Source organism: Balaenoptera physalus (genome assembly GCF_965194825.1).
Source record: "Balaenoptera physalus genome assembly, chromosome: 14".
NCBI classification, from domain to species: domain Eukaryota; kingdom Metazoa; phylum Chordata; class Mammalia; order Artiodactyla; family Balaenopteridae; genus Balaenoptera; species Balaenoptera physalus.
In genome coordinates this window covers 61,453,007-61,475,138 of record NC_138893.1, presented here as the reverse complement: position 1 = coordinate 61,475,138, position 22,132 = coordinate 61,453,007, and the positions used below count along the sequence as shown (strand labels likewise).

General features: G+C 41.8%; 1 protein-coding gene across 4 annotated transcripts in view; it reads left to right on the top strand.

The window, feature by feature from the left end:
- The window catches only part of PAPSS2 (3'-phosphoadenosine 5'-phosphosulfate synthase 2), a 78,779-nt gene that overhangs the window by 41,765 nt on the left and 14,882 nt on the right, over positions 1-22,132 (top strand). For 2 of the 4 annotated variants that reach the window (XM_082423708.1, XM_082423710.1), the window contains 7 exons: positions 8,723-8,840; positions 12,376-12,611; positions 14,243-14,381; positions 14,933-15,051; positions 15,184-15,297; positions 17,563-17,674; positions 20,625-20,639. In XM_082423708.1, coding sequence (XP_082279834.1) covers positions 8,723-8,840; positions 12,376-12,611; positions 14,243-14,381; positions 14,933-15,051; positions 15,184-15,297; positions 17,563-17,674; positions 20,625-20,639 — 853 coding nt within the window. The remainder of the gene's footprint in view (positions 1-8,722; positions 8,841-12,375; positions 12,612-14,242; positions 14,382-14,932; positions 15,052-15,183; positions 15,298-17,562; positions 17,675-20,624; positions 20,640-22,132) is intronic. The other 2 variants (XM_082423709.1, XM_082423711.1) reach the window with 1 other exon arrangement.

The following is a 22,132-nucleotide window of genomic DNA, read 5'->3' as shown; positions in this document are numbered from 1 at the left end:
TCCTTAATTTCTATCAAATATTTTTTTCTGTTCCAGGATCCCATCCCACATTGCATTTAGTTGTCATGTCTCCTTAAGCTCCTCTTGACAGTGACAGCTTCTCAGACTGTCCTTGTTTTTGATGACCTTCACGCTTTGGAGGAGTACTAATCAGTTATTTGGTAGAATGCCCCTTGGAGTTGGCGTGGTGTTTTTCTCACGGTGAATGGGAAGTGACATAACATGGTTGCTACGTCAAATATGATGTCAGGCCAGAGCAGGGATCCTGCCCGTTCCGCCCAGTGCGCTCCCTGCCCGATTGGCAACTCCTAACAATTGTACCCCTCGTGGCGCAGGCCTCTCTGTCCCCGCGGCGTCGAGGGGGCGTCGAGAGGGCGACAAGGGGGCGGTGTTGGCGCCCGGGCTCCTGGGTTCCCTGGGTCCGGCATATAGATATATATTTTTTAGAACGGGATTAATGTTATTTCCTCTGTAACCTGTTTTTGCATTTGGGCATACAGCATGATATAGTTTTAGGTCAATAAATACAGATGTGCATATTCGGCATATGGATATGCCATAAGCTATTTAATTGATGGAAATTTTGATGGCTTCTCTTTTAAATAATATTATTATGAACATCTTTAGGTAATGATTCCTTTTTCTGTATTATGATGTTGAGGTTCTTTGAGAATTAGCGAGACTAGCAGGGGAAATCATAGTGAGGCATTGCATGTTCTCAGCAAGACTTGAATAATTTTATTTCCATGGAAAAATGTGTTTTAAAATAAACTAAAATTGAAAAAAACATTTTTAAAGAAAGAGTTTTTTTTTTTTTGGCCACATAGCTTGGCGGGATCTTAGTTCCCTGACCAGAGATCAAACCCGGGCCCCGGCAGTGAAAGCACTCAGTTCTAACCACTGGACTGCCAGGGAATTGCCAAGAAAGAGCTTTTTATCTTCAGAATTTTAAAACATATTACAGAGCAACAACTATCAGTACCATAGGTGTCCACACTAAAAGTAGAAAAATTCTGTAGAAATACGTGAGAATATATAAACTATAAATACATAAGAATTATAAATATATAAGAATTCTAGAAATAGATTCAAACTACTAAAAGATTTTCAAAGTAATAGGGAAATGAATTATAACATATTTTGAGATCACTGGATAATAATGATGGAAAAGAAATAAAATTGACCCATGTAAGCACATGACACATTATTAAAATGTCAGATGTATCCAAATAGAATAGTTTAATCATAGTTTAATCATATCAAAATAGATGTCTAAAGAACATATTTGGCTCAGCTATGATGAATGATCAAATGGAAGACATCAAAGACAATAGGAATATTTTTATATATTCTTAAAATACCCTTTAATATGATATAACATATTACATATAATATATGTGATATATAATAAAGTGTATATCAAAAGGAAAGTGAACAAAAAGTGTATATTATAATTAATAAAATTTTTACTATACAAAATACAGAAAAAAGTACCAGTATGCTTTTGGCTGCACCGCGTAGCATGCAGGATCTTAGTTCCCCAACCAGGGATGGAACCTGTGCCCCCTGCAGTGGAAGCTCAGAGTCCAAACCACTGGACCACCAGGGAATTCACGCACAATACATTTTTAAAAAGTGGATGAGGTCATTGCCTAGATTGTCCTTACTTAATACCAAAAGAGACAAACACACAAATATCATAAGTAACTTACAACATGGAAAAATACATATTCTTACTAGTAACTAAATAGGTACGAAGTAATCTAGGGGGAAAAAAACATTAAAACTGCAAACATAACAAGTTAGTTGGAATATTTAGAAACAGGTATATTGTGGTAGCCTGGTAACTTGGCTCTGTCTTTCTGGAAAATGAACTGGCAATACGTAATGAGACTTACAAAATAGTTTATAACTTTTCATACTCAGTTGTTTCACTTTGGGCTATAGACCCCAAGGAAATACTCTGAAAGGAAAGAAATATAAATAGATATTTGTAATGGTAAAACATTTGAAGCTACTCAGGTTAAGTAATGAAAATGAAATGAGAATGAGCTTTTGATTGTTTACATTTTTATGTAGTATCAAAAGCCATGATATGCATGATATCATTTAGTCCTCAATGAGGAAGCCGTGACACAGAGGTCCCGCAGCTGGGACTGGAAACTAGGAGTTCTGTCTGGGCAGGAGTAAGACCTGCACTTGGAGTCAGGAAGCCTGGCGGTGTGTTCTGCATCGTGCAGGTGTGGGACTTCAGCCAGTAGTTTAAGGATCTGCAAATGGGTCACAACGCACAGTCTCCTCAGCTCCCGGGCTTTGAACGGTAAGTGAGATAATGGCTGTGAGAGTGGAGCTCCTACCATGAGCCTGAGAGGGTGATTACTGAGGTTGCTGCTTTCTGCAGACAAACCTTTAAATGAATCTTCAAACTGCACACCGAGGTCAGGGAGGTTTGGGACACTTTTAATTAGCAAGACAGCAATGAAACCATAGCCCAACAGCAGTGAGGGCCAAATTCAAAGGCAACAGCAGAGTTGTCATTAGAGAAGGAAAGTGGATTTGTTTGCACTGCGGGGGAGGCAGGAGGGTGTAGAGGGAATTCAAATCCACTTACTTGTTTTTGATTGAAGACATTAGGCACACACCAAAAGCCTTTGAGCACTGAGAAACTCGTAAACTGACCTTCGCTTTCCAGCTTCCTCATTCCTCCAGCGCCCTCTCTTTCATAAGCCTACTCACTGTAGCACAGGCTCTGATTTGGCTCCAAGGGTGCCCCGCCCCGCCATGAAATCATTTGAAGTCTTTTCCCCATGTAGCATCTTTTCTTCTAGGCACGCGAAACCAAGGCCTGCTGTGACCTAGCCTATCCCACCCTGAGTTCCAGAAGCTCCTTCATACTCCCCTTTAGGCATCTCTGATGGGAGTGAGGAGTGGATCTGGCAGAGATAACTCACTGCAACCCTGGGCTGGGTGATAAAGTCCCATCTTTAATAGCTCATGAGGCTAACCTGGGGCAAAGGCCATCCTCATGCCGGTGACCAAGCATTCATGACTGAGACAGCCAGCAGGTGAGCAGTAAGTGTTGGGTGGGTAGAACAAGGAGGCTTCAAACTGGTGCACCTTGGAGAGGCATGTTACTGGCTGGGCTTTGGGTCAAAGAAAATGATAATCAGAACGGCAACAATATCCTCCTGTGCTCCTGTGCGTGCGTGCGTGTGCATATGTGTGTGTGTGTGATGCTTCACCCCTACAAAATTGCTTTCCTATCCATTGTCTGACTTGATCATGAGCCCCACCTCCCCAGACTTGCCTTAGAGTGGGCCTAAGCCTTAGAACACTTCTAAATCTGGGTGACTTAGGCCTCAAACTACCATGATGTCTCCAGAGTAGATTAATGCCTCCTGGGCCTCATCAGCCTCAACATCTTACCTTGTCATGTATTTTCTTTGATACTTTATATAGAAAATTATTTAATCCATTCAGCAGCCCTATGAGGAAACTATTCTTAGCCCCATTTTACAGAACAGGAAATGGAGGTTTGACGATGTTTATCACTTGCCCAGGGTCACTGAGCAAGTAGGTTACGAAGAGGGTTTCAAACCCCTATTTGCTTGACGCCAAAACCCATCCTCATGCGACTCCTGGGAGTTTTTCTGGGTAGGGGACCTGGAAGAAGGTAGGGAGTTTTGCATTTTTTTTTCCTTAGGAACCCAGAATAGAAGTATGCCACCAACTTTGTGGTTTCTGGGCCACTTCCGGTTAAGTGTCAGTGTTAGACGAGGTGCCGTGGACGTCTGTGTGCTCCTTTTCTACTCACAGGGAGGCAAGCATTTGTTCTTTAACATGTGCTTTGCTTTCCGTAGAGAGAATCCTTTTTCTGACGGCCACTTTCTTTCCGAAGCTTAGAACACCATATGCTCTTAAGAAGGAAGCAAGGGTTTCCACAAGGAAAAGAAAAGTTTTCGGCTGCCTCACCCCTTTGCAGTTCAAATATCCTTCAAAACATCTGCTTCTATTTTATTTGTTTGCCTTTTGGAGAAAATCAAGGGTAAATGTGAGATAAATAAGAAGCAAAATATCTTCCCGAAACAAACAAAAAAACCCCAGTACCTGGCCATCTGAAAAGATTTTATTTGTTTGTTTAAAACATTGTTGGAGTGATAGAAAATCTGGACAAACACCCATGATTAAGATGCAGTTAATAAAAACCAAAAGTTCAGAGATTAACTATTACACACTGTAAGAGAGTAGTTCCTTCCGGTGGACTCTGATGGTTTTGGAAAACCAAGTGCTTGTTGGGGAGGCAATTAACAAGATCATAACAAAGTTTCCACAGAAGACTAGCAAAGCCTGGAGTTTATTCTGGATCTCAGCCTCTAGGGAGAAGGAACAGCCAAAAGAGAGGAAAAAAACCCATCTCTGTGGACAAATTAAGCACTGGGGGGCATTCACGTGCACAGGTGGGCAGCAGCCCCTTAAGTCAAACGTGCTGTGATGGGATCAGAGCCCTTTTCCACAAACGCAGCTGTGCTGAACAATATCATTCCACCATCTGAATCTTTTTTCTTTTTTCTATTTTTTGGCTGTGTTGGGTCTTCGTTGCTGCGCGTGGGCTTTCCCTAGTTGCTGTCGGAGGGCAGGGGGTGGTTTCTCACTTCAGTGGCTTCTCTTGTTGCGGAGCACAGGCTCTAGGCTCACGGGCTTCAGTAGTTGTGGTACACGAGCTCAGTAGTTGTGGCTCACAGGCTCTAGAGCGCAGGCTCAGTAGTTGTGGCTCACAGGCTTAGTTGCCCCGCGGCATGTGGGATCTTACCAGACCAGGGATCGAACCCATGTCCCCCTGCATGGCAGGCAGATTCTTAACCACTGTGCCACCAGGGAAGTCCCCCACCACCTGAATCTTATTAGGTATTTTCGTATTTGCTTAGTTTTTCTTTTTTAATGGTTCTTTTTTTGCATGTGGTAAAACTTACATGTAATGAAATACCCATCTTAAGTGTACATTCCATGAGTTGCGGCAAATGCAAACACCTGTGTACCTCAAACTCTTATCATGACGTACAGCATTGCCATCACCCAGAGGCATCTGCTGTTCTGACTTTGCAAATTAGTTTTCCCTGATGGGGGACGTCATATAAATGGAATCACACGTAGTTCTTTTGGGTAAGACTTCTTTGACTCAGCAAAATGTTTTCATTTATTATCATCCACGTTGCATATATCAGTAGCTCATTCCTTTTTATTGCTGATTAGTATTCCATTAGAAGAGTATTCTATAATCTGGGCGTTTTGTTTTGTTGTTGTTGTTGTTATCTATTTTCCTATTTGATGGACACTTGGTTATTTACAGTTTTTGTCCAAAAAAGTTGCTAATCATATTCTTGTACAAGTCCTTTTGTGGGTATAAGTTTTAATTTCTCTTGAGTTAATGTCTATGAATGCAATTGCTGAGTCCTTAAGGGAGGTAAATGTTCGGCTTTATAAGAAACTGCCAGGTTTTTTTCTGAGATGGTTGGACCACTTTACACCTCCACTATCAACATATGAGAGCACATGGACTTCCCTGGTGGCACAGTGGTTAAGAATCCACCTGCCAATGCAGGGGACATGGGTTCGAGCCCTGGTCCAGGAAGATCCCCCATGCCGCCGAGCAACTAAGCCAGTGCACCACAACTCCTGAGCCTGCGCTCTAGAGCCCATGAGCCACAACTACCGAAGCCCGCGCACCTAGAGCCTGTGCTTTGCAACAAGAGGAGCCACTGCAGTGAGAAGCCCGCGCACCACAACGAAGAGTAGGCCTGGCTCGACGCAACTAGAGAAAGCTCACGCACAGCAACAAAGACCCAGTGCAACCAAAAATAAGTAAATAAATAAAAATTAAATTAAATTAAAATTAAAAAACAAACAAAAGCATATGAGAGCCCATCCTTGCTGACTTTAGATATTATCAGTAGTGTCTCATTTTGGTTTTAATTTGCATTTCTCTCATGACTAGTGACTTTGAGCCCTTCTTCATGTGCTTATGGGCCATTTGTGCATCTTCCTTTGTGAAGTGACTGTTCAAATCTTTTGCCCATTTTTATAAAGTGGGTTGTCTCTTTATTATTGAGTTGCAGGTATTCTTTATATAGCTTCATGTCAGAGGACTGAGGGAACACATAGTGCCCACTGAACTAAGAAGGCATCTTGAGACTGAAAAAAATGAGGCAGGCAACTCCATATAATCAATGGATCAGTTCATTATGGGGTAACTTACTCACAGGATGGGATCAGGATCGTGTCGACAACGATCCAGAAGCGTTCACAGCTGTACTCCGTGCCACCGCGGGGCCACTGGGACAATTTTATATTAACCTAGAGTATGGCGGTAGGTACTTGGAAACAGGACGTGCCTTTCTATGTCAAGACTTACGAACGGGTAACGAGTTTCGTGGGCATCAGGAATACGTCAGTGAAGGTTTTCGTCATTGTTTGGGGACTAACAGGGCATAGAGGAGAGGTCACCTGGTTCTAATGATTATTAAACAACATGTATTAACTACAAAGCCCTCGATGACAGAGAAGTGATTCACTTTACATTACAGTCCCTGGCAGGGTCAGCAGAAGAACAGGAGAGACTGTAACAGCCCAAGATGGCTTCAGTTATGCTAACAGCCATACACTTCATACAGTAGAGAGATATATGTCTGAGACCCTCCCTCTTCTCTGAGGGGCCCAGTTACTTGATCTTTTTGTCTGTATTTCTCCCTAAAATGTTGCCAGGAATTCTGCTTTGTTTAGTACTATATTCCCAGTGCCTAGTATGGCCCCTGGCACTTAGTAGGAGCTCATTTACATAAACATTTACCGAAAGAATCGATGAATGAACAGATGAACTGACTTGTGGGCCTGATATCCACACACAGTGTTCTTGAATTTAATGGCAGTGATTAACAAGGAAATGGAGAGAAAGAAAATTTTAATGTTATCCTCGAGCCATAAAGTGTACTTGGCACAAAAGACTCAGGATACCTTCAGGGGATTTATTCACCCAGGGAAAATATGGCTAGAATATCACATGGACTAGCCTCATTTATCCCCCTTTATGAATCCTCTCGTGCAAGCCACCCCTGCTGTCTACTGTGTCCCGACCCCTTCCAAGTCTTGGGTTCTGACCAGGTTTGTTTGATGGATGATCAGAGCGTCTAGCCTTGGAGAGTTTTAGGTAACTTAACCCAGCCGATCCCAGCTTTCAACACCTACCTCTTGGCTCCCGCTGACACTGATAATGCTGTTCCCTGCCAGCTGGCCCCTTTGTTGGGCTCTGTGCCTCACTAGCAGGCCCACCCCACGGGTGTGCACTGCCTTTCTGAGCCCCCAAGGGCCAGCAGGGGGCTCCTTCCTCCTTGGTCTTGAAGTGGTTTTCCTGATCCTAATCCAGATGGCTCTCCTGCTGCAGCTATACACTGAATAATCATTGTCAGCATCCGCATTTGTAGGGAACTTGGCCATTTACAGAGCACGTTCCCATCCATTATCTATATAAGCCTCCAAACAGTCCTATTTGTATTCCCCTTGATTTTTTTTTCCCAAAGGAAAGGCATAAAGAGGTGATTTAATTTGCTCCAGAATGTAAAAGTTGCCCTCATGTGACCCAGAGTTTTCTAAGACTCTCTGGGTCTTGCTCAAAGAATATTGGAGCTTTTTTTTTTTTTTAGCTCTGGTGGGTATACATGTACAGTGTTTAAAAGCCTTCATAGATTTTTACAGTTCAGCAACTTGGATTACATCTGTCATTAGAAATTTAATTACCATACCAGAGACACATATGGGCAGTTCTCAACCTTTTTATTTTTATTTAACCATCATTATGGGTTCGCCTGACCCACCCCCTCCCCCCTTGGATCACATCTTCACATATTATTTTTTTAAATGTCCACCACTAACTGTATTTATTGACTCATTTTTACCTTTTTTTATTCATCAGACATGTACCTTCCAGTCAGAGTTTAGGGTCAGGATCAGATAATCTGTGCCCTCACGGGGCTGATTTTATTACAGCCAAAATAAAGACATTCGAGATTTGAGTTAGCCTCCAAGACTAATAACTGGTACATTTCCATTTCTTCAGGCCTTTTTGAAAGATTAAAAAGTTCATACACTGACCCTTGGGAAAGTGGAAGCAGATTTCAGTACTTGTGGAAGAGGAGTCCTATTTCGGGGATCAACTCTCAAGTTGCTGACGTCTGTGTCTGGGTGGGAGCAGGAGGGGTATAATGGCCTCTAACTCTTTGTTCTGTGATCGGGGCCTCTCCCAGCTCTCTAGAGAGGAGCTCAACCAGCCTCACCCTATTATTTCCTCAGTGGCTGGAGTATTTGGGCTGTTTTCAGTTCATGCCCATGGGACTTGGGAAGAACATGCATTTACAGAAACAAAGACATTCCCCTAACCATTACCTAAAGGTACACATTTTAATATGTCATGGAACCAGAACTTTTACATTGCATCAATAATTGCCTCATTCAAATTATACTTTCAAAGGGCGGTGATGAGTATGCTAAAGGCAGTGTCTGTTTCTAAATTAGTAGAGTTAATTAATGTTACTCTGTATGCCAATTATAAAAAAAGGAGTTTCTGTTACGGAAGACTATTTATGTAATCTGTTATTTTATTATTTTATTATATGTATACATATGAGATTTATTATTTTATTAATTGAATATTGCGCTTGCTCTTGTTTCATAGGAGACCCAGCAGAAATCCACCAATGTTGTGTATCAGGCGCATCATGTGAGCAGGAATAAGAGAGGGCAGGTGGTTGGAACAAGGGGTGGATTCCGAGGATGTACCGTGTGGCTGACAGGTATGCTGTGTTGAGATCTATATATTTTTTAATGGAAAACTGATGGTGACACACAATTTTTAGGAAGATAGTGTCACATACATATTACATGTGTATTTCAACATTAGAAGGAGGCTGAGAGCTGTAATAGAAAGCTTGGGTGTTAGTCCTAACTCTACCCATCAGTGAGAAATAGGACTTCCATCAAGTCATGGAATGTCTCTAGTTCTCTGTTTTCACCTCTTTGGCAGGAAAGGATGGGACAAGTTGATTATGACATTCCCATTCAGCTCTAAGGAATTCTGTAATTCTTAATTTCATGCCTAAACACATTAACTGGCAATTATGAATGGGGCTCTCCTAATTTGACATCAAGCATTGGGCTGTCCATTAGAGATATTCTTTATTCTTTTCTGATGTTTTAATATTCTAGGGGGCTATTTTACTTATTTAAAAAAATTAAAATCTCTGCAAGAAGCAAAACTAATGTTTTCTGTGTAGCTGAGTATTGTCCCTTGTGTATAAAAAAAGAACTCATTCCCACCGAGGTGTCCAAATGAATCTCCCTTTTCTTGTGTTTTTATAGCCCCAGACTGTCAAAGCTAAGGGTTAGTGACAGAACTGGAATTAGTCCTCGGCTGTTACCTTATACTCTTGAGTAAAAGGTAGAGGAATTTGATTCCTGGGAATGCAGGTCCGACATAAGCTGGACTCAAAAGAAAAAAACAGGTTCATGTCGTAGACATAATATTTCATATGGAGATGAACTCAGATGCAAAGATATGTTTATCCAGGTTATGAAATCAACTTACGTGTTACTGTTTGCTCACAAATACTAATTTATTCTAACCTGAAGATAGTTCTAAACAACACAACAAGCGAGGACCTGCCTTGCGTCTTTTCTTGCTATTCTGAGTCTTTCCTATTCCTGTCTAAAGCAGCCTCATTCTTCTCTTTCAAGTTATTTCCTAGTGCCTGTGGCACTTGCCCTTGGTTTCCGGGTTTCATTCATCCCTGGAAGAACAACTTTCCCTGCTTCCAGGGTGAGGCTGGACAGAGGGCAAGGAGGCTGCTGTGTTCTAGAAGGCAGATTCACCTGCCGCAGTTCCTGATATGTTTCCCCCGCTTCCTCTGAGAGACGTGACGTGCAGCAGTGAATAAAACAGCGTGCTCCAGACGTTTCCCTCTTGCTATGTGTTTGCCTTCGTGAGATGTTTTGCCTTCATGAGTTTGTCCAAATTTTGAATCAGGACATACCCACAGAGTCCATTTTTCTTAATGTAAAACACCCTTGAAAAGACAAAAAGAACAGGTAGAAGAGAAAAAAAAATCTCAAGGGTATACTTCCTCTATCTTTTCTTACTCTCAAAAAGTCATCTTTTCCTAGTTTATTTTTTATTCTCGTGTTACAGATGTTGGATATTGACCAGGCAAATCAGGAGAAACCAAATACTTCAAATCTAGAGAGTTGGAGTTGGGTACCGGCTTCACCTACATTAGCTGTGTGATTTTGGACAAGCCAACCAACTCTCTAAGCCTCGGTTCCCTTATTTGTAAAATGAGAATAAAGATAATACCTGCCTCATAGAGGTATAGGTAGAACAAAATGAAATAAAGCATATATGCACTTAGCACAAGTCCTGGTCCCTAGTAAAACTCTCAGTAAATGTAATTGGTGTTACGTCAGTGTATTAAAATAAATGTTCCAATGATCTATTTTAATACAGCTAACTGTGTTAGAAATTTCTATTGTTTCTCTCATTTTCTGATGCAAGAGAACGTACCAGAGATTCAGGAGTCCCATTTCTCCTACCCCACAACTGGACATAACTTTTAAGAGGAATTTATCACATTAATTTCTATCCAAATGAAACTGAATTACATAAAGATGTAATAGACAATGCCTTGATTTACAAAGATTGCCAACACATTCTTCACGTAGCCATTTCTTCTAATGATCCTCTGTCAAAGCCAAGGGCATGACTTTAAAACATAACTAAAAATATGGAAAATACTTGTTTACCTTTCATATATCACCTTTCTTTCCAAGTCTCTCCTGCATCCCTTCTTTACTCTTACTTTTTCTTTTTCCTCTTTCCCCCTGCTGTCTTCTCTGTATTAACAATTTCTTGACTTTCTTTTCTGCCCCCGTCCTGACTTTTCCTCTTCCGGGTGCTGTCTGACAGTGGCTTGGCATCAACTGCATTTTTCTTCAGGTTCAGAGATCTTTAGAACAACTGAATTTTTAGAAGGCTCCTTTTCCAGGGTGGTTCAGATTTTGAGCTCTTAAGTAATTTTGGTGGGTAGCATTTCGTTCCCTTTCTCCTTACATTCTCCCTCATGTAGAAATTATAGTGTGTGTTCCCAATCACTGTGCTTTGAAGCCATGGTAAAAGGCACCTTGTAACTCCACTCTCATGTAAAGACTCCAGACACCTAAGAGTATATGGCAACTCTAACTACATCTACAGCGTAGCTCAGGGTGGTTCTCCGTCTTTATGTTTTGAGGATCATTTTGGAAAATCTTGAAAACAAAAGGAGAGTATGTTGGTTCTCTTATCAGATGGGTGCTTAGCAGCACCTACAAGGGAGGTGGGCCTCCCAGTCTCCAAGGGCTGGCTGTCCCTCCCTCCAGCTGATTGCTCTCATAAGGGGATATGAGGACACCACTGCCGGAGCCTCTGATTTTTTTTCAAGAGAAGCCATAATCTGAATTTGTATGCACAACTTTCTAATCTATCAAATACTCTGCGGGCAAAGTGTTGCCAACTCAGGTCCTTGGACTCCTTAATCAATAGAAATTGATAAGAGGCCAGACAAGGAGTTCAGGCAAGGCTTTATTGAGGTCCCTGCTGCATCATGAGGGAGCGAAAACAAACAGTTGCCCTTGCTCACTCCTAAGGTGGGGCAAACCGGTTCCTTAAATGGGATGCGAGTAGGGGCAGATGGGTGGTCAGGCTGGAGGGGCGGCTTAGGCGGTCGGCTGACCCCCTTGGTGGTGGTGCCGTGTGCAGGAGTCATGCACAGTACCCTGCTTTTGCTCCCTGCACCCCAGAAATGGCAGCTGGTTTCTGGCCTTTTTGCATCTTATTGTTTATAATTTGCCCCAGCTGTGGAAGCGTGCAGGTATTTTTAGTCCCTTACAGTTTCTTTGTACTCTGTTGCTCCAGGAGACGTTTGTCCAGGTGCAAGCACTCTGGTAAAGGGTCCCAGGTCCCAGCCCATCTCAGAAGCAGAACACACCAAGGACCATACATAGCCTGCCAAGGTCTCCCTATTGATGAACCCCTTTTGCTTTGAAAGGCTATAATCCTAACAAGGGACAAATAGTTATTTCAAGATTTGAAAGAAATGCTAGTACTTGACTTGTAGTAAACTTTGCTTTTTCTAGACTTGAATGGTTTTGATTTGAGGTCAATCCAGTGATTGTAATGAGGGTTTAATTATGTTTGAATTAGGTAAAAATTAGGATCAGTTCACAATTAGGTTCAGAGCACAATTTATTATCTTAAACAGTCAGAGACAACGCCTGTCCTGTCTTGCCCATTCTGAACAGGTCTCTCTGGTGCTGGAAAAACAACGATCAGTTTTGCTCTGGAGGAGAATCTCGTCTCCCACGCCATCCCTTGCTACTCCCTCGATGGGGACAACGTCCGTCATGGCCTCAACAAAAACCTTGGATTCTCTCCTTGGGACAGAGAAGAAAACATCCGCCGGATTGCTGAGGTGGCCAGGCTGTTTGCCGACGCTGGTCTGGTCTGCATTACCAGCTTCATTTCTCCTTTTGCAAAGGTAAAATGCTTTGGCAACGCACACAACTGCCACGCACAGCGCCGGTGCTCTCAAGCTGCCAGGATGAGGAGCCAGCGGAGGGGAGGACAGAGGAATGTCATACTTTCAGTCTCCCCCACTGGCTCTCCCTCCCCCACTTGCTCCCTAATTTCCTCTCTTTAATATTGGTTATATAAAGAGAGTCCCTTCGTTTCCAGATGCGAGGGCACCAGGTGACATAAACCCTTCCACTTTCACAATGGTAAGGTACACTTGGCCAGAGTTGAAAGGAAGAGAAAGTTAAACAAGAAAAATTTCCAAAGCTCGGTAATTTTATTGGGTTGGCCGAAAAGTTCCTTTGGGTTTCCCTGTCCCTCTTAACGGAAAAACCCGAACGAACTTTTTGGCCAAGCCAGTATTTCTCCAAAAAGTCAGAGAGCTTAGCTTACTAAAGAAAACAGCAGTTCATCACCAATGCATCAGGTTATGTGTGTTCAACGTTGAAATCAACGAGGTGGAGTGTTACTCCTCTTGTTTTAAAACAGGAAATTTCTGTGAATTACATATAAGACACTATGTACTTTGAACACATCCTTTGAATGAAATGCTCTTATATTGCCAGCCCTGTCTTTTGGTTGGGATTCTTTCCCATTCTTTTTTGTTTGTTTGTTCGCTTTTTTTTTTTTTTTGGAAAGTACTTGGGAGAGTTGTTTACTGGAGTGAAATTTCTGGAGTTTCTCTAAAGGGCTAGTTTCCTGACACCTCTGAAGAGCTCAAACCCCAGGGTTATCTTAAGGTCATGGACGACCAGAGCACACAGTATTCTGTGATGAAGAATTTCATTATGAAACCTCTTCTTACATTCTGTTTTTTTTTAATTTTTTTTTCTTTGCCAACTTTTTTTTTTTTTTAATTTATTTTTGGCTGCGTTGGGTCTCTGTTACTGCACGTGGGTTTTCTCTAGTTGCGGTGAGCGGGGGCTACTCTTTGTTGTGGTGCGCGGGCTTCTCATTGCAGTGACTTCTCTTGTTGGGAGCACAGGCTCTAGGCACGCGGGCTTCAGTAGTTGTGGCACGTGGGCTCAGTAGTTGTGGCTCATGGACTCTAGGGCGCAGGCTCAGTAGTTGTGGCGCACGGGCTTAGTTGCTCTGCGGCATGTGGGATCTTCCCGGACTAGGGCTTGAACCTGTGTCCCCTGCATTGGCAGGCGGATTCTTTTTTTTTTTTTTAATTAATTAATTAATTAATTAATTTATGGCTGTGTTGGGTCTTTGTTGCTGCATGTGGGCTTTCTCTAGTTGCGGCGATTGGGGGCTACTCTTCGTTGTGGTGCACAGGCTTCTCATTGTGGTGGCTTCTCTTGTTGCGGAGCACGGGCTCTAGGCGTGTGGGCTTCAGTAGTTGTGGCATGCAGGCTCAGTAGTTGTGACTCGTGAGCTCTAGAGCGCAGGCTCAGTAGTTGTGGCACACAGGCTTAGTTGCTCTGCGGCATGTGGGATCATCCTGGACCAGGTCTCGAACCCGTGTCCCCTGCATTGGCAGGCAAATTCTTAACCACTGCGCCACCAGGGAAGCCCGGCAGGCGGATTCTTAACCACTGCGCCACCAGGGAAGTCCCTCTTCTTACATTCTTAAAGGTAATTTTTTTCCAGGATCGTGAGAATGCCCGCAAAATCCATGAATCTGCAGGACTGCCATTCTTTGAGATATTTGTAGATGCGCCTCTAAACATTTGTGAAAGCAGAGATGTAAAAGGTCTCTACAAACGGGCCCGAGCTGGGGAGATCAAAGGTAGGAGAGCCAGTTCAGCGGTATCTTTGCCACTTACTTATGCCACCAATTCTTATTAGTCTGTGCCCAGAAATCTGTCTGAAGTTTCAAAAACTGTTTTCCAAAATTGCATATAGTGCACACAACTTTTTATCAAACTGTAATATCTTCAATATGTCCGTGGGCTAGTTAAAATGTGGGCTTGTATTTTTCAAGAACTATCACCCCAGCCACAAGCAATCAAGTTTAGAGAACTAAAATGGATATGTGTATGTGCCTGTGTGGAGGAGGAATCTTTCAGTTTTCCTCCTACTTGTTTTCCTTTTCCATTCTAATCAGCTGCAGAGGGCTTGGACTCAGACAGATTTTGTTGATAATCGGGGCTTTCTGTATTGAAAACACAGCTGTATATGTTCTTATCTATGGCTAGAGGGCAAGGATAGCTGTTTGACCTTTTCTGTTTTAATCTGAATACAGCGGTTGAAAACATTATTGCAACATGTGTCATGTCTTATTGAGTAAAAAGATTGTTCTGTTGGTGCAGATGTGATTTTCAGCCTTCTGCCTTGCAGGGTTTACGGGTATTGATTCCGATTATGAGAAACCTGAAACTCCTGAGCTTGTGCTTAAAACCAATTTGTCCTCGGTGAGCGACTGTGTGCAGCAGGTGGTGGAACTTCTACAGGAGCAGGTGGGTGGACTGAATGTCTTTTTTTTTTTTTTTTTTTAATAGTTTTATACAGTCATAAAAGATCATCTGTTTACTGAAGTGTTCTTTTTATAGTTTTCATTCCAAACTGTTACCAAGTCTGCTTCATTTCAGAACATTGTACCCCACACTATAATCAAAGGCATCCACGAACTCTTTGTGCCAGAAAACAAACTCGACCAAGTCCGAGCTGAGGCCGAAGTGCTCCCTTCGTTATCAATTACCAAGGTAAGAGGGTGCACACTGGCTAATGGAGACTTAGGCTTAATGTCAGTCATTATAATCCATTTACAATTACTCTTAATGAATAAGGAAGGTAGGCATAAGGAAAATGCAATGCCTATAAAGAAAAACACTTCATTTTGCCAATTTTTTTTTACCTCTTCTTCAAGAAAATCTCTCATCAAGTGTTGCCACAAGGCAGCTGATCAATGCCATGTACAGAGGCAGACTGGGAACGTAACTTCTATATTTGCAGAGGACAGTTTTATATGGTTGTCATTATACCTTCAGTTATGCCAGCGTGCAAGCATTAGGCAGTAATTATTTGTTGGCAGTTGCTGAGAAAATAGTTTGTCCAGAATACAGGTGTTTCTTGGACCATTGAGAAGGAATTTGAAGAAAACAAGAAGCAACCCTGATCTAAAGTGACATGAATGCCTTGATCTTTTTCCTGCTCTGCACATCCCACTCTTCCCTCATCAGGGAGAGTCCAGTCTGAGGAGAGGGAGCTTTGGTTGCATTGATTTTGCTACCTAGAAGATGTTACGATGCAATCCCAGCAAACAGCCCTGCAGATGCCTTCGCCTGTTTACTGGTTAGTGTTAGTTGGTTCATATAAGGTGATCAGGTCTTCACTGGTAACCTTTTGGTATCCATTAAAACCTTGGACTTTTTTTTTTTTTTTTTTTAATTTTTGGCTGTGTTGGGTCTTCGTTTCTGTGCGAGGGCTTTCTCTAGTTGCGGCGAGCAGGGGCCACTCTTCATCACGGTGCGCGGGTCTCTCACTATCGCGGCCTCTCTTGTTGCGGAGCACAGGCTCCAGACGCGCAGGCTCAGTAGTTGTGGCTCACGGGCCTAGTTGCTCCGCGGCATGTGGGATCTTCCCAGACCAGGGCTCGAACCCGTGTCCCCTGCACTGGCAGGCAGATTCTCAACCACTGCGCCACCAGGGAAGCCCCTGGACATTTTTTTAAGAGGCAGAGTACATTGGGAATGTGCTTCAGCTCATGAAGACCCAGGCTTTAGTAAGTCATGACGAACTTATAAACACAATAAATTCTGAGTTTTCCAATGCTCCAGGCAGGTGAGAAACACATAATTATAATTACAGTGTGGAATAATAGTTCCAATAACAAAATGGTCTGCAAGGTACAGAAGAACTTCAAAGAATCTAACGATTAATTCTTTTGATCCTAGGGGTGACAGGAAAGATTTCAGAGCAGTGACCCATGAGCTGGGTTTTACTTTTATTTATATCTATTTATTTATTTATTTTGGGGGGGGTTATTTTTTTATTTTTATTTTTTGAGCTGGGTTTTAAATGACGAACAGGGTTTTCAGGTAGAGGGGAGGATGGGCTTGAAACCACGTGTGTGTTCAGACTGCACACTGTCTGGCACTGTTGGTGACTAGGCCCCTAGGTGGGGAGTGGGGGCAGGTGGACATCCCTACATGAGCCCCTGGGGCCAGAGCTTGAAGGCCTGTCAGTATCACGCTAAGAATTTTAGACGTTTGTCTTTTTTTAAAAAAATTTATTTATTTATTGTTTATTTTTGGCTGCGTTGGGTCTTTGTTGCTGCGCGTGGGCTTTCTCTAGTTGCGGCGAGCAGGGGCTACTCTTCGTTGTGGTGCATGGGCTTCTCATTGCGGTGGCTTCTCTTGTTGTGGAGCACGGGCTCTAGGCGCACGGGCTTCAGTAGTTGTGGCACGCGGGCTCAGTAGCTGTGGCTCATGGGCTCTAGAGCGCAGGCTCAGTAGTTGTGGCACACGGGCTTAGTTGCCCCACAGCATGTGGGATCTTCCCGGACCAGGGCTCGAACCTGTGTCCCCTGCATTCGCAGGCGGATTCTTAACCTCTGTGACACCAGGGAAGTCCCTGGACATTTATCTTAGTGTCAATGGTTTGCTCAGTTCAGTCAAATAACTAACACATTTGGTGAAAAAAATGTAGCCAAACCAGAGTTTTTGTGGAAAAAAGAATGAACAGTGAATCTTCAACACAGTTGCACATTGTAAGGATAAATACAGCCTAAAGCGTTCAAAGAAATCATCCCAATTTGAAATCTTTTCACCACTCTCCCACAGAAAGTTCTAGACTCAAACTTCTCCAGCCCCTAGATCATGGGTCAGCATTACATATGGAAACGCTTAAATCATAAAAGGTTCTGCCTTCATTCTCCTGTCAACTGAATAAGAATGGACTGCCCTGGGGCCAGATGGCTGGAAAACGGAGCTTATGGAAATGTTCACCTGCTTTTTTGTGTTTTGCAGCTGGATCTTCAGTGGGTCCAAGTTTTGAGTGAAGGCTGGGCCACTCCCCTCAAAGGTTTTATGCGGGAAAAGGAGTACTTGCAGGTTATACACTTTGGCACCCTGCTAGACGGTATGGGTTTTTGTTTTTTCGTTTTGTTTGTTACTCTTTATTATTAAAGAAAAAAATATTTCTCAGAAGTTTTCACAGGAACAAGAAATGCTAATCCTTGGTTTGTAAATCCTATTGTGAAAATATTTAGATTATTTATGGTGTGTCCAATTATGTATAAGCTTCCATTTTTAGGATTTTTTTTGGTTATCCTCTAAGGATTATTGATTACTTAAAGCTAAGGCACCATAAAATAAAGGTTTGACTTGCACACAAAGCCAAGAGAAGGTTAAGTCTTTTTCACCTCCACCTGCCCTTTGCTGGCCTTGATATTCAGAAGGCAGTGGACAGTCAGAAGCACCATTGGCAGCTGCTTGGACCATCCTGGGGAAGCCAGGATGAACTCAGCACTCATTGCTGACTTACAGGATGCCTCCCATCCTCCAGCAAACATTATTGCAGCAGCTGCTTTCCTTGGTGGATAATAACGTGTCGATATTCATGCCCATACATGAAATATATTAGGATGGCTTCATCCACTAAACTCTAATAGGGGGTGTTAGGGCAGCTTTCTGGGCAGAAGCTGAATGGCTTTTAGAGAACTGCTCCTGTCAAGGTTAGAAGGATGTCTCATTCAGAAAACTTCCAGATCCTTCTCTGATCATTTCCTTCCTAGAACTGTCTTGACCTTATCAAATAGAACTTATTTATTTCAAGATCTTGGGGAATAGCTGATAAGTGGGGGAGGGATAGGATAGAGGCATACTGAATTTGTAATACTGAGCAGGGCTGCAAATCTTCTAGGAAGAAAAATCAAATCAGATGTTCTTTCCTGAGAAAGATGTTCATGTTCTAGGTTTGTGCCTCTGTCTGGGGAATGGGGCGTAAAGCAACCCCAGTTGTAGTTAGGTTTCAAAACTCCCCATACCCTTCAGAAGCCTCCTTAATTCCTACGTAAGTCAATTAATAAAAATACATACCAGGGATGTAACATGCTGCCCACCTCTACCTAAGTAGAGGCAGAATATCATAGTGGATAAGAGTGAGCTGTGGAGCCAAACTGTCTGGGTTCAGGGCAAATTGCTTAAACTCTCTGGGCCTCAGTTTCCTCATCTGTAAAATAGGGATGTTAATAATAGTACCTACCTCAATGGGATGTTGAATGTTTAAAAGAATACAGTACCTGGTCCAATAGTAAATGTTCCATATATTAACAACCCCCTCACTGCATAAAATTAAAAGGACTTCAAAGTCTTGAACAGACCAAGTAGCTTATCTCTAGTCACATCCGTTTGGAAGTAGCACAGATAAGATGTTCATCAGCTGGCCAATAAATATTTATTGAGTGTCCTCAGATGCCAGGGTTTGTTCTAGCTGCTGGAGATAGATAATGAAGACAAATATGAGCTTGCTGGGACAGGCAGTGCAGTTCATCTTCTGAACGCTAGTCCGGAGGGGTTTTCCTGCCACATCAGTGGTTGTCAAACTTTTTTTTTTTTCAAGTCATAACTATTTCAGTGAAATCTGAGGCAATATATACAACAGATGAAAATGGAACTGCTCCTTTGGAAGAAGTGGGCTCAGTCTTTCTCCTACCTGGACAGCAGCCCTGAGGGTGTCTAGGGAAAGCCGGTTGAAACACTGCCCTCTACCACACCATGACAGTCTCATGACAGAGCTTGGCTCGATGGCTTTTGGACTGAGTAGACACGGTTAAATTCCAAAAATGATGTCTCTCTGTATCAGAAGGTTGGGCAAGGTATCATTTGTATGGATATCATTTAATTTTAACCAATTTGTGAAGTTTGAGTCACCACCATTGAAAATTTGAAATAATTTTTGTAGCCATAGACATGTGGCCATTTTCATCTACCATTAAACAATTGCACATTTCTTGATCACCTACAATCTGCAGGTAAAATTGTTTCTATTCTGACCCAGTCTCCCAAAAGTATTTCGTTGGTTTTAATTTTCTCAAAGGTTCACAATTTCCCCCACAGTAAAAAAATAAAATAAAATTAGCTCAGTCTACTCAGTCCCAAAGCAAAATCAAAAATTTTTTAGTGTTTTTGATGATTATATAGTGTGAGTTACTCCCTATATTACTCAAGGATCTATTTTCATGTCAGTGTATTATTATTATTATTTTATTTCTCACTGGATATATAGTTTGGGGGGGCTGTCATAGATCCTCCAATGATAAATGTCACATGTAAATTTACAAATGGAACCTCAAGCTTATGTTCTTGACTGGTGGCATCCAAGTAGGGTTAAGACATAGCAGCCTTGTGAGACCTGATCATTTAATGGCAAGTCTTCTGCGGCTCTGACTTTCCAAGGCAGGGCTTGAGAGCTTTTCTATATACTGCCAGCATTTATTCAGCACATAATGTGTTCTGACCCTGGTGCTTGACATAGGACATCACATTTAATCCAGATAATACCACTGTGAAGGTATTTTGTCCATATGAGGAAATAAGTATTGGGAAGTTTAAATAACTCACTCGAAGCCTGGATTCAAATCCAGGTTTTCCTGGGATGGGCATACTTTCATGTCCTGTAAACATCTGGAATTCTAGGACGTTCTAAAGCAGTTTGCCTGTATACCTCCCAAAGCCTGGTTTGGAATCATCTGACAGTAGTTATAACATCACATATTTGTAAGAGACAACTTCTTGCTTAAGTTGGAGGGGCTATTGACATATGTTATAATTATTTTAAAACATAATTATTTAAAAATGCTTTTGGATTGTATTGGACAGTATTCAATACAAATTCTGGTTTCACCAGCTTTTTGCTGTCACATATGCTCTATTTTTAGAAATAGCAGTAACAAAAAGCTCCGTATCTTTGTATGTTGTATGTATGAAACTTCATAGTAGGAGATTGTTCCTTGTCATTGTTGCTTTACTATTATTTTGGTGGAAAGTTGAAAACAATATGTTTCTTAATTGTGTTTGTATTTCTCTAGGCATGTTCCTTCCTGGTATGTACTTTAACTTTATAAGTAGTTAAATTATTATAATTAGATATGTTATATTAACTAGAAATGGTAAGGACATAACTAAAAAAAAAAATCTAAATGAACCAGTTGGAATTGCTAACAGTTCATGATCCAACCAGTTAGAATAGAATAATGCTGCATTCCTCTGTTGATAGGAGTCCAAGTAACAGGAAATTTCTGGATCAGATGCAGCTGTTGTTTATAATGTTTTATCTGGCTAACAAATTAAACTTGTTTCTAAATTTCTGTTGCACATTTTGTTCCTGAGATTTTAAAAATTTATGATCCTCTCTGTTAATTACTTCTACTGAGTGTTGGTCCCCATTTTGTTTCACAAATCTGGAAATTTTTTTCTATTGCATTTATAAAACATTTTTAATTGATGAAGGATAAATCAATTTTAGATACAATTTAAAGTGGATGCACCTGGTTGGATTGTGGATAATTGTACTTCGTTTTTGATGAGTAATTATGCATGAATTTAATTTCAAGCTATGACGATTGATAGTTATAAAACTGGGAATAAACACGTACTCGCTGCAATTCTAAACTTCTGCACTGTACCAGAAGAAGAAGGTAAAATTCTGAAGATATCATTTATCTTGAGCATTGTTTTCATCATTGTTGTTTTTCCTTGAAAAAGGCTAATTAAGCAATATAAAGTATTTTAGTTTTTTCCCAGAAATAGTCTCAAACAAATGATAAGCATAGCTACAAGGTTAAAACAACAGGCTTGAAAATTATTTAAAGCAAAAGCAAGATTATTCAATTAAACATGAAGTTAAGTGTTGGACTAACTGTGGCTAAAACACTACGATACTCTGTTCCAAAATGAGTTATACTGCAGTAAAATAATCAGGGTGGTTCCCACCAGAGCCGAAGCACATGATGGGAAAAGGCCGAAAGCCCGAGTCAATGTTTAAAGCTATGGAGGCTATTTCAGCACAGAGTTAAATTGTAGGATAATTTTATGTATTAGAAAAGTTGATTAAGATGATAGGGAAACCCCAGTAAATCTGCTTTTACCTGTGTGGAGTTGTAGTTACAGGTGTATGAGATCAGTTGGCACTGTTACTCGGTAGAACTCCCACAACATCCCACAGATTAGTCTCTTGACAACCTGTCAGGTAGTGCTGTTTCCTTAGTTGGGATTTTCACTCAAGGCCAAGATGAAGGTGGATCAGAGGCTACGTTGCGCTGGAACCTAGTGGACCAAAGGAGGCGATGGCAACAAGCAAGTGGAGTATTCTTTGGATTTCAGCCCAGAGTAATTGATGGAAGGCAGCACCGCAAGCACGTTGCAGGCAGAGCTGGGTTTCCGCCAGCATCCAACCCGCCTTTTGCTTTGCATCTTGTTTTACTTTATTTTGGTCAAGGCACTCTTTGTAAGCAGTGTGGTCATGCTATCCACAGAAAGCCTCTTCCCAGCAACCCAGGGATATACATATTATTTATGATCCCATTTTCCAAGTGGA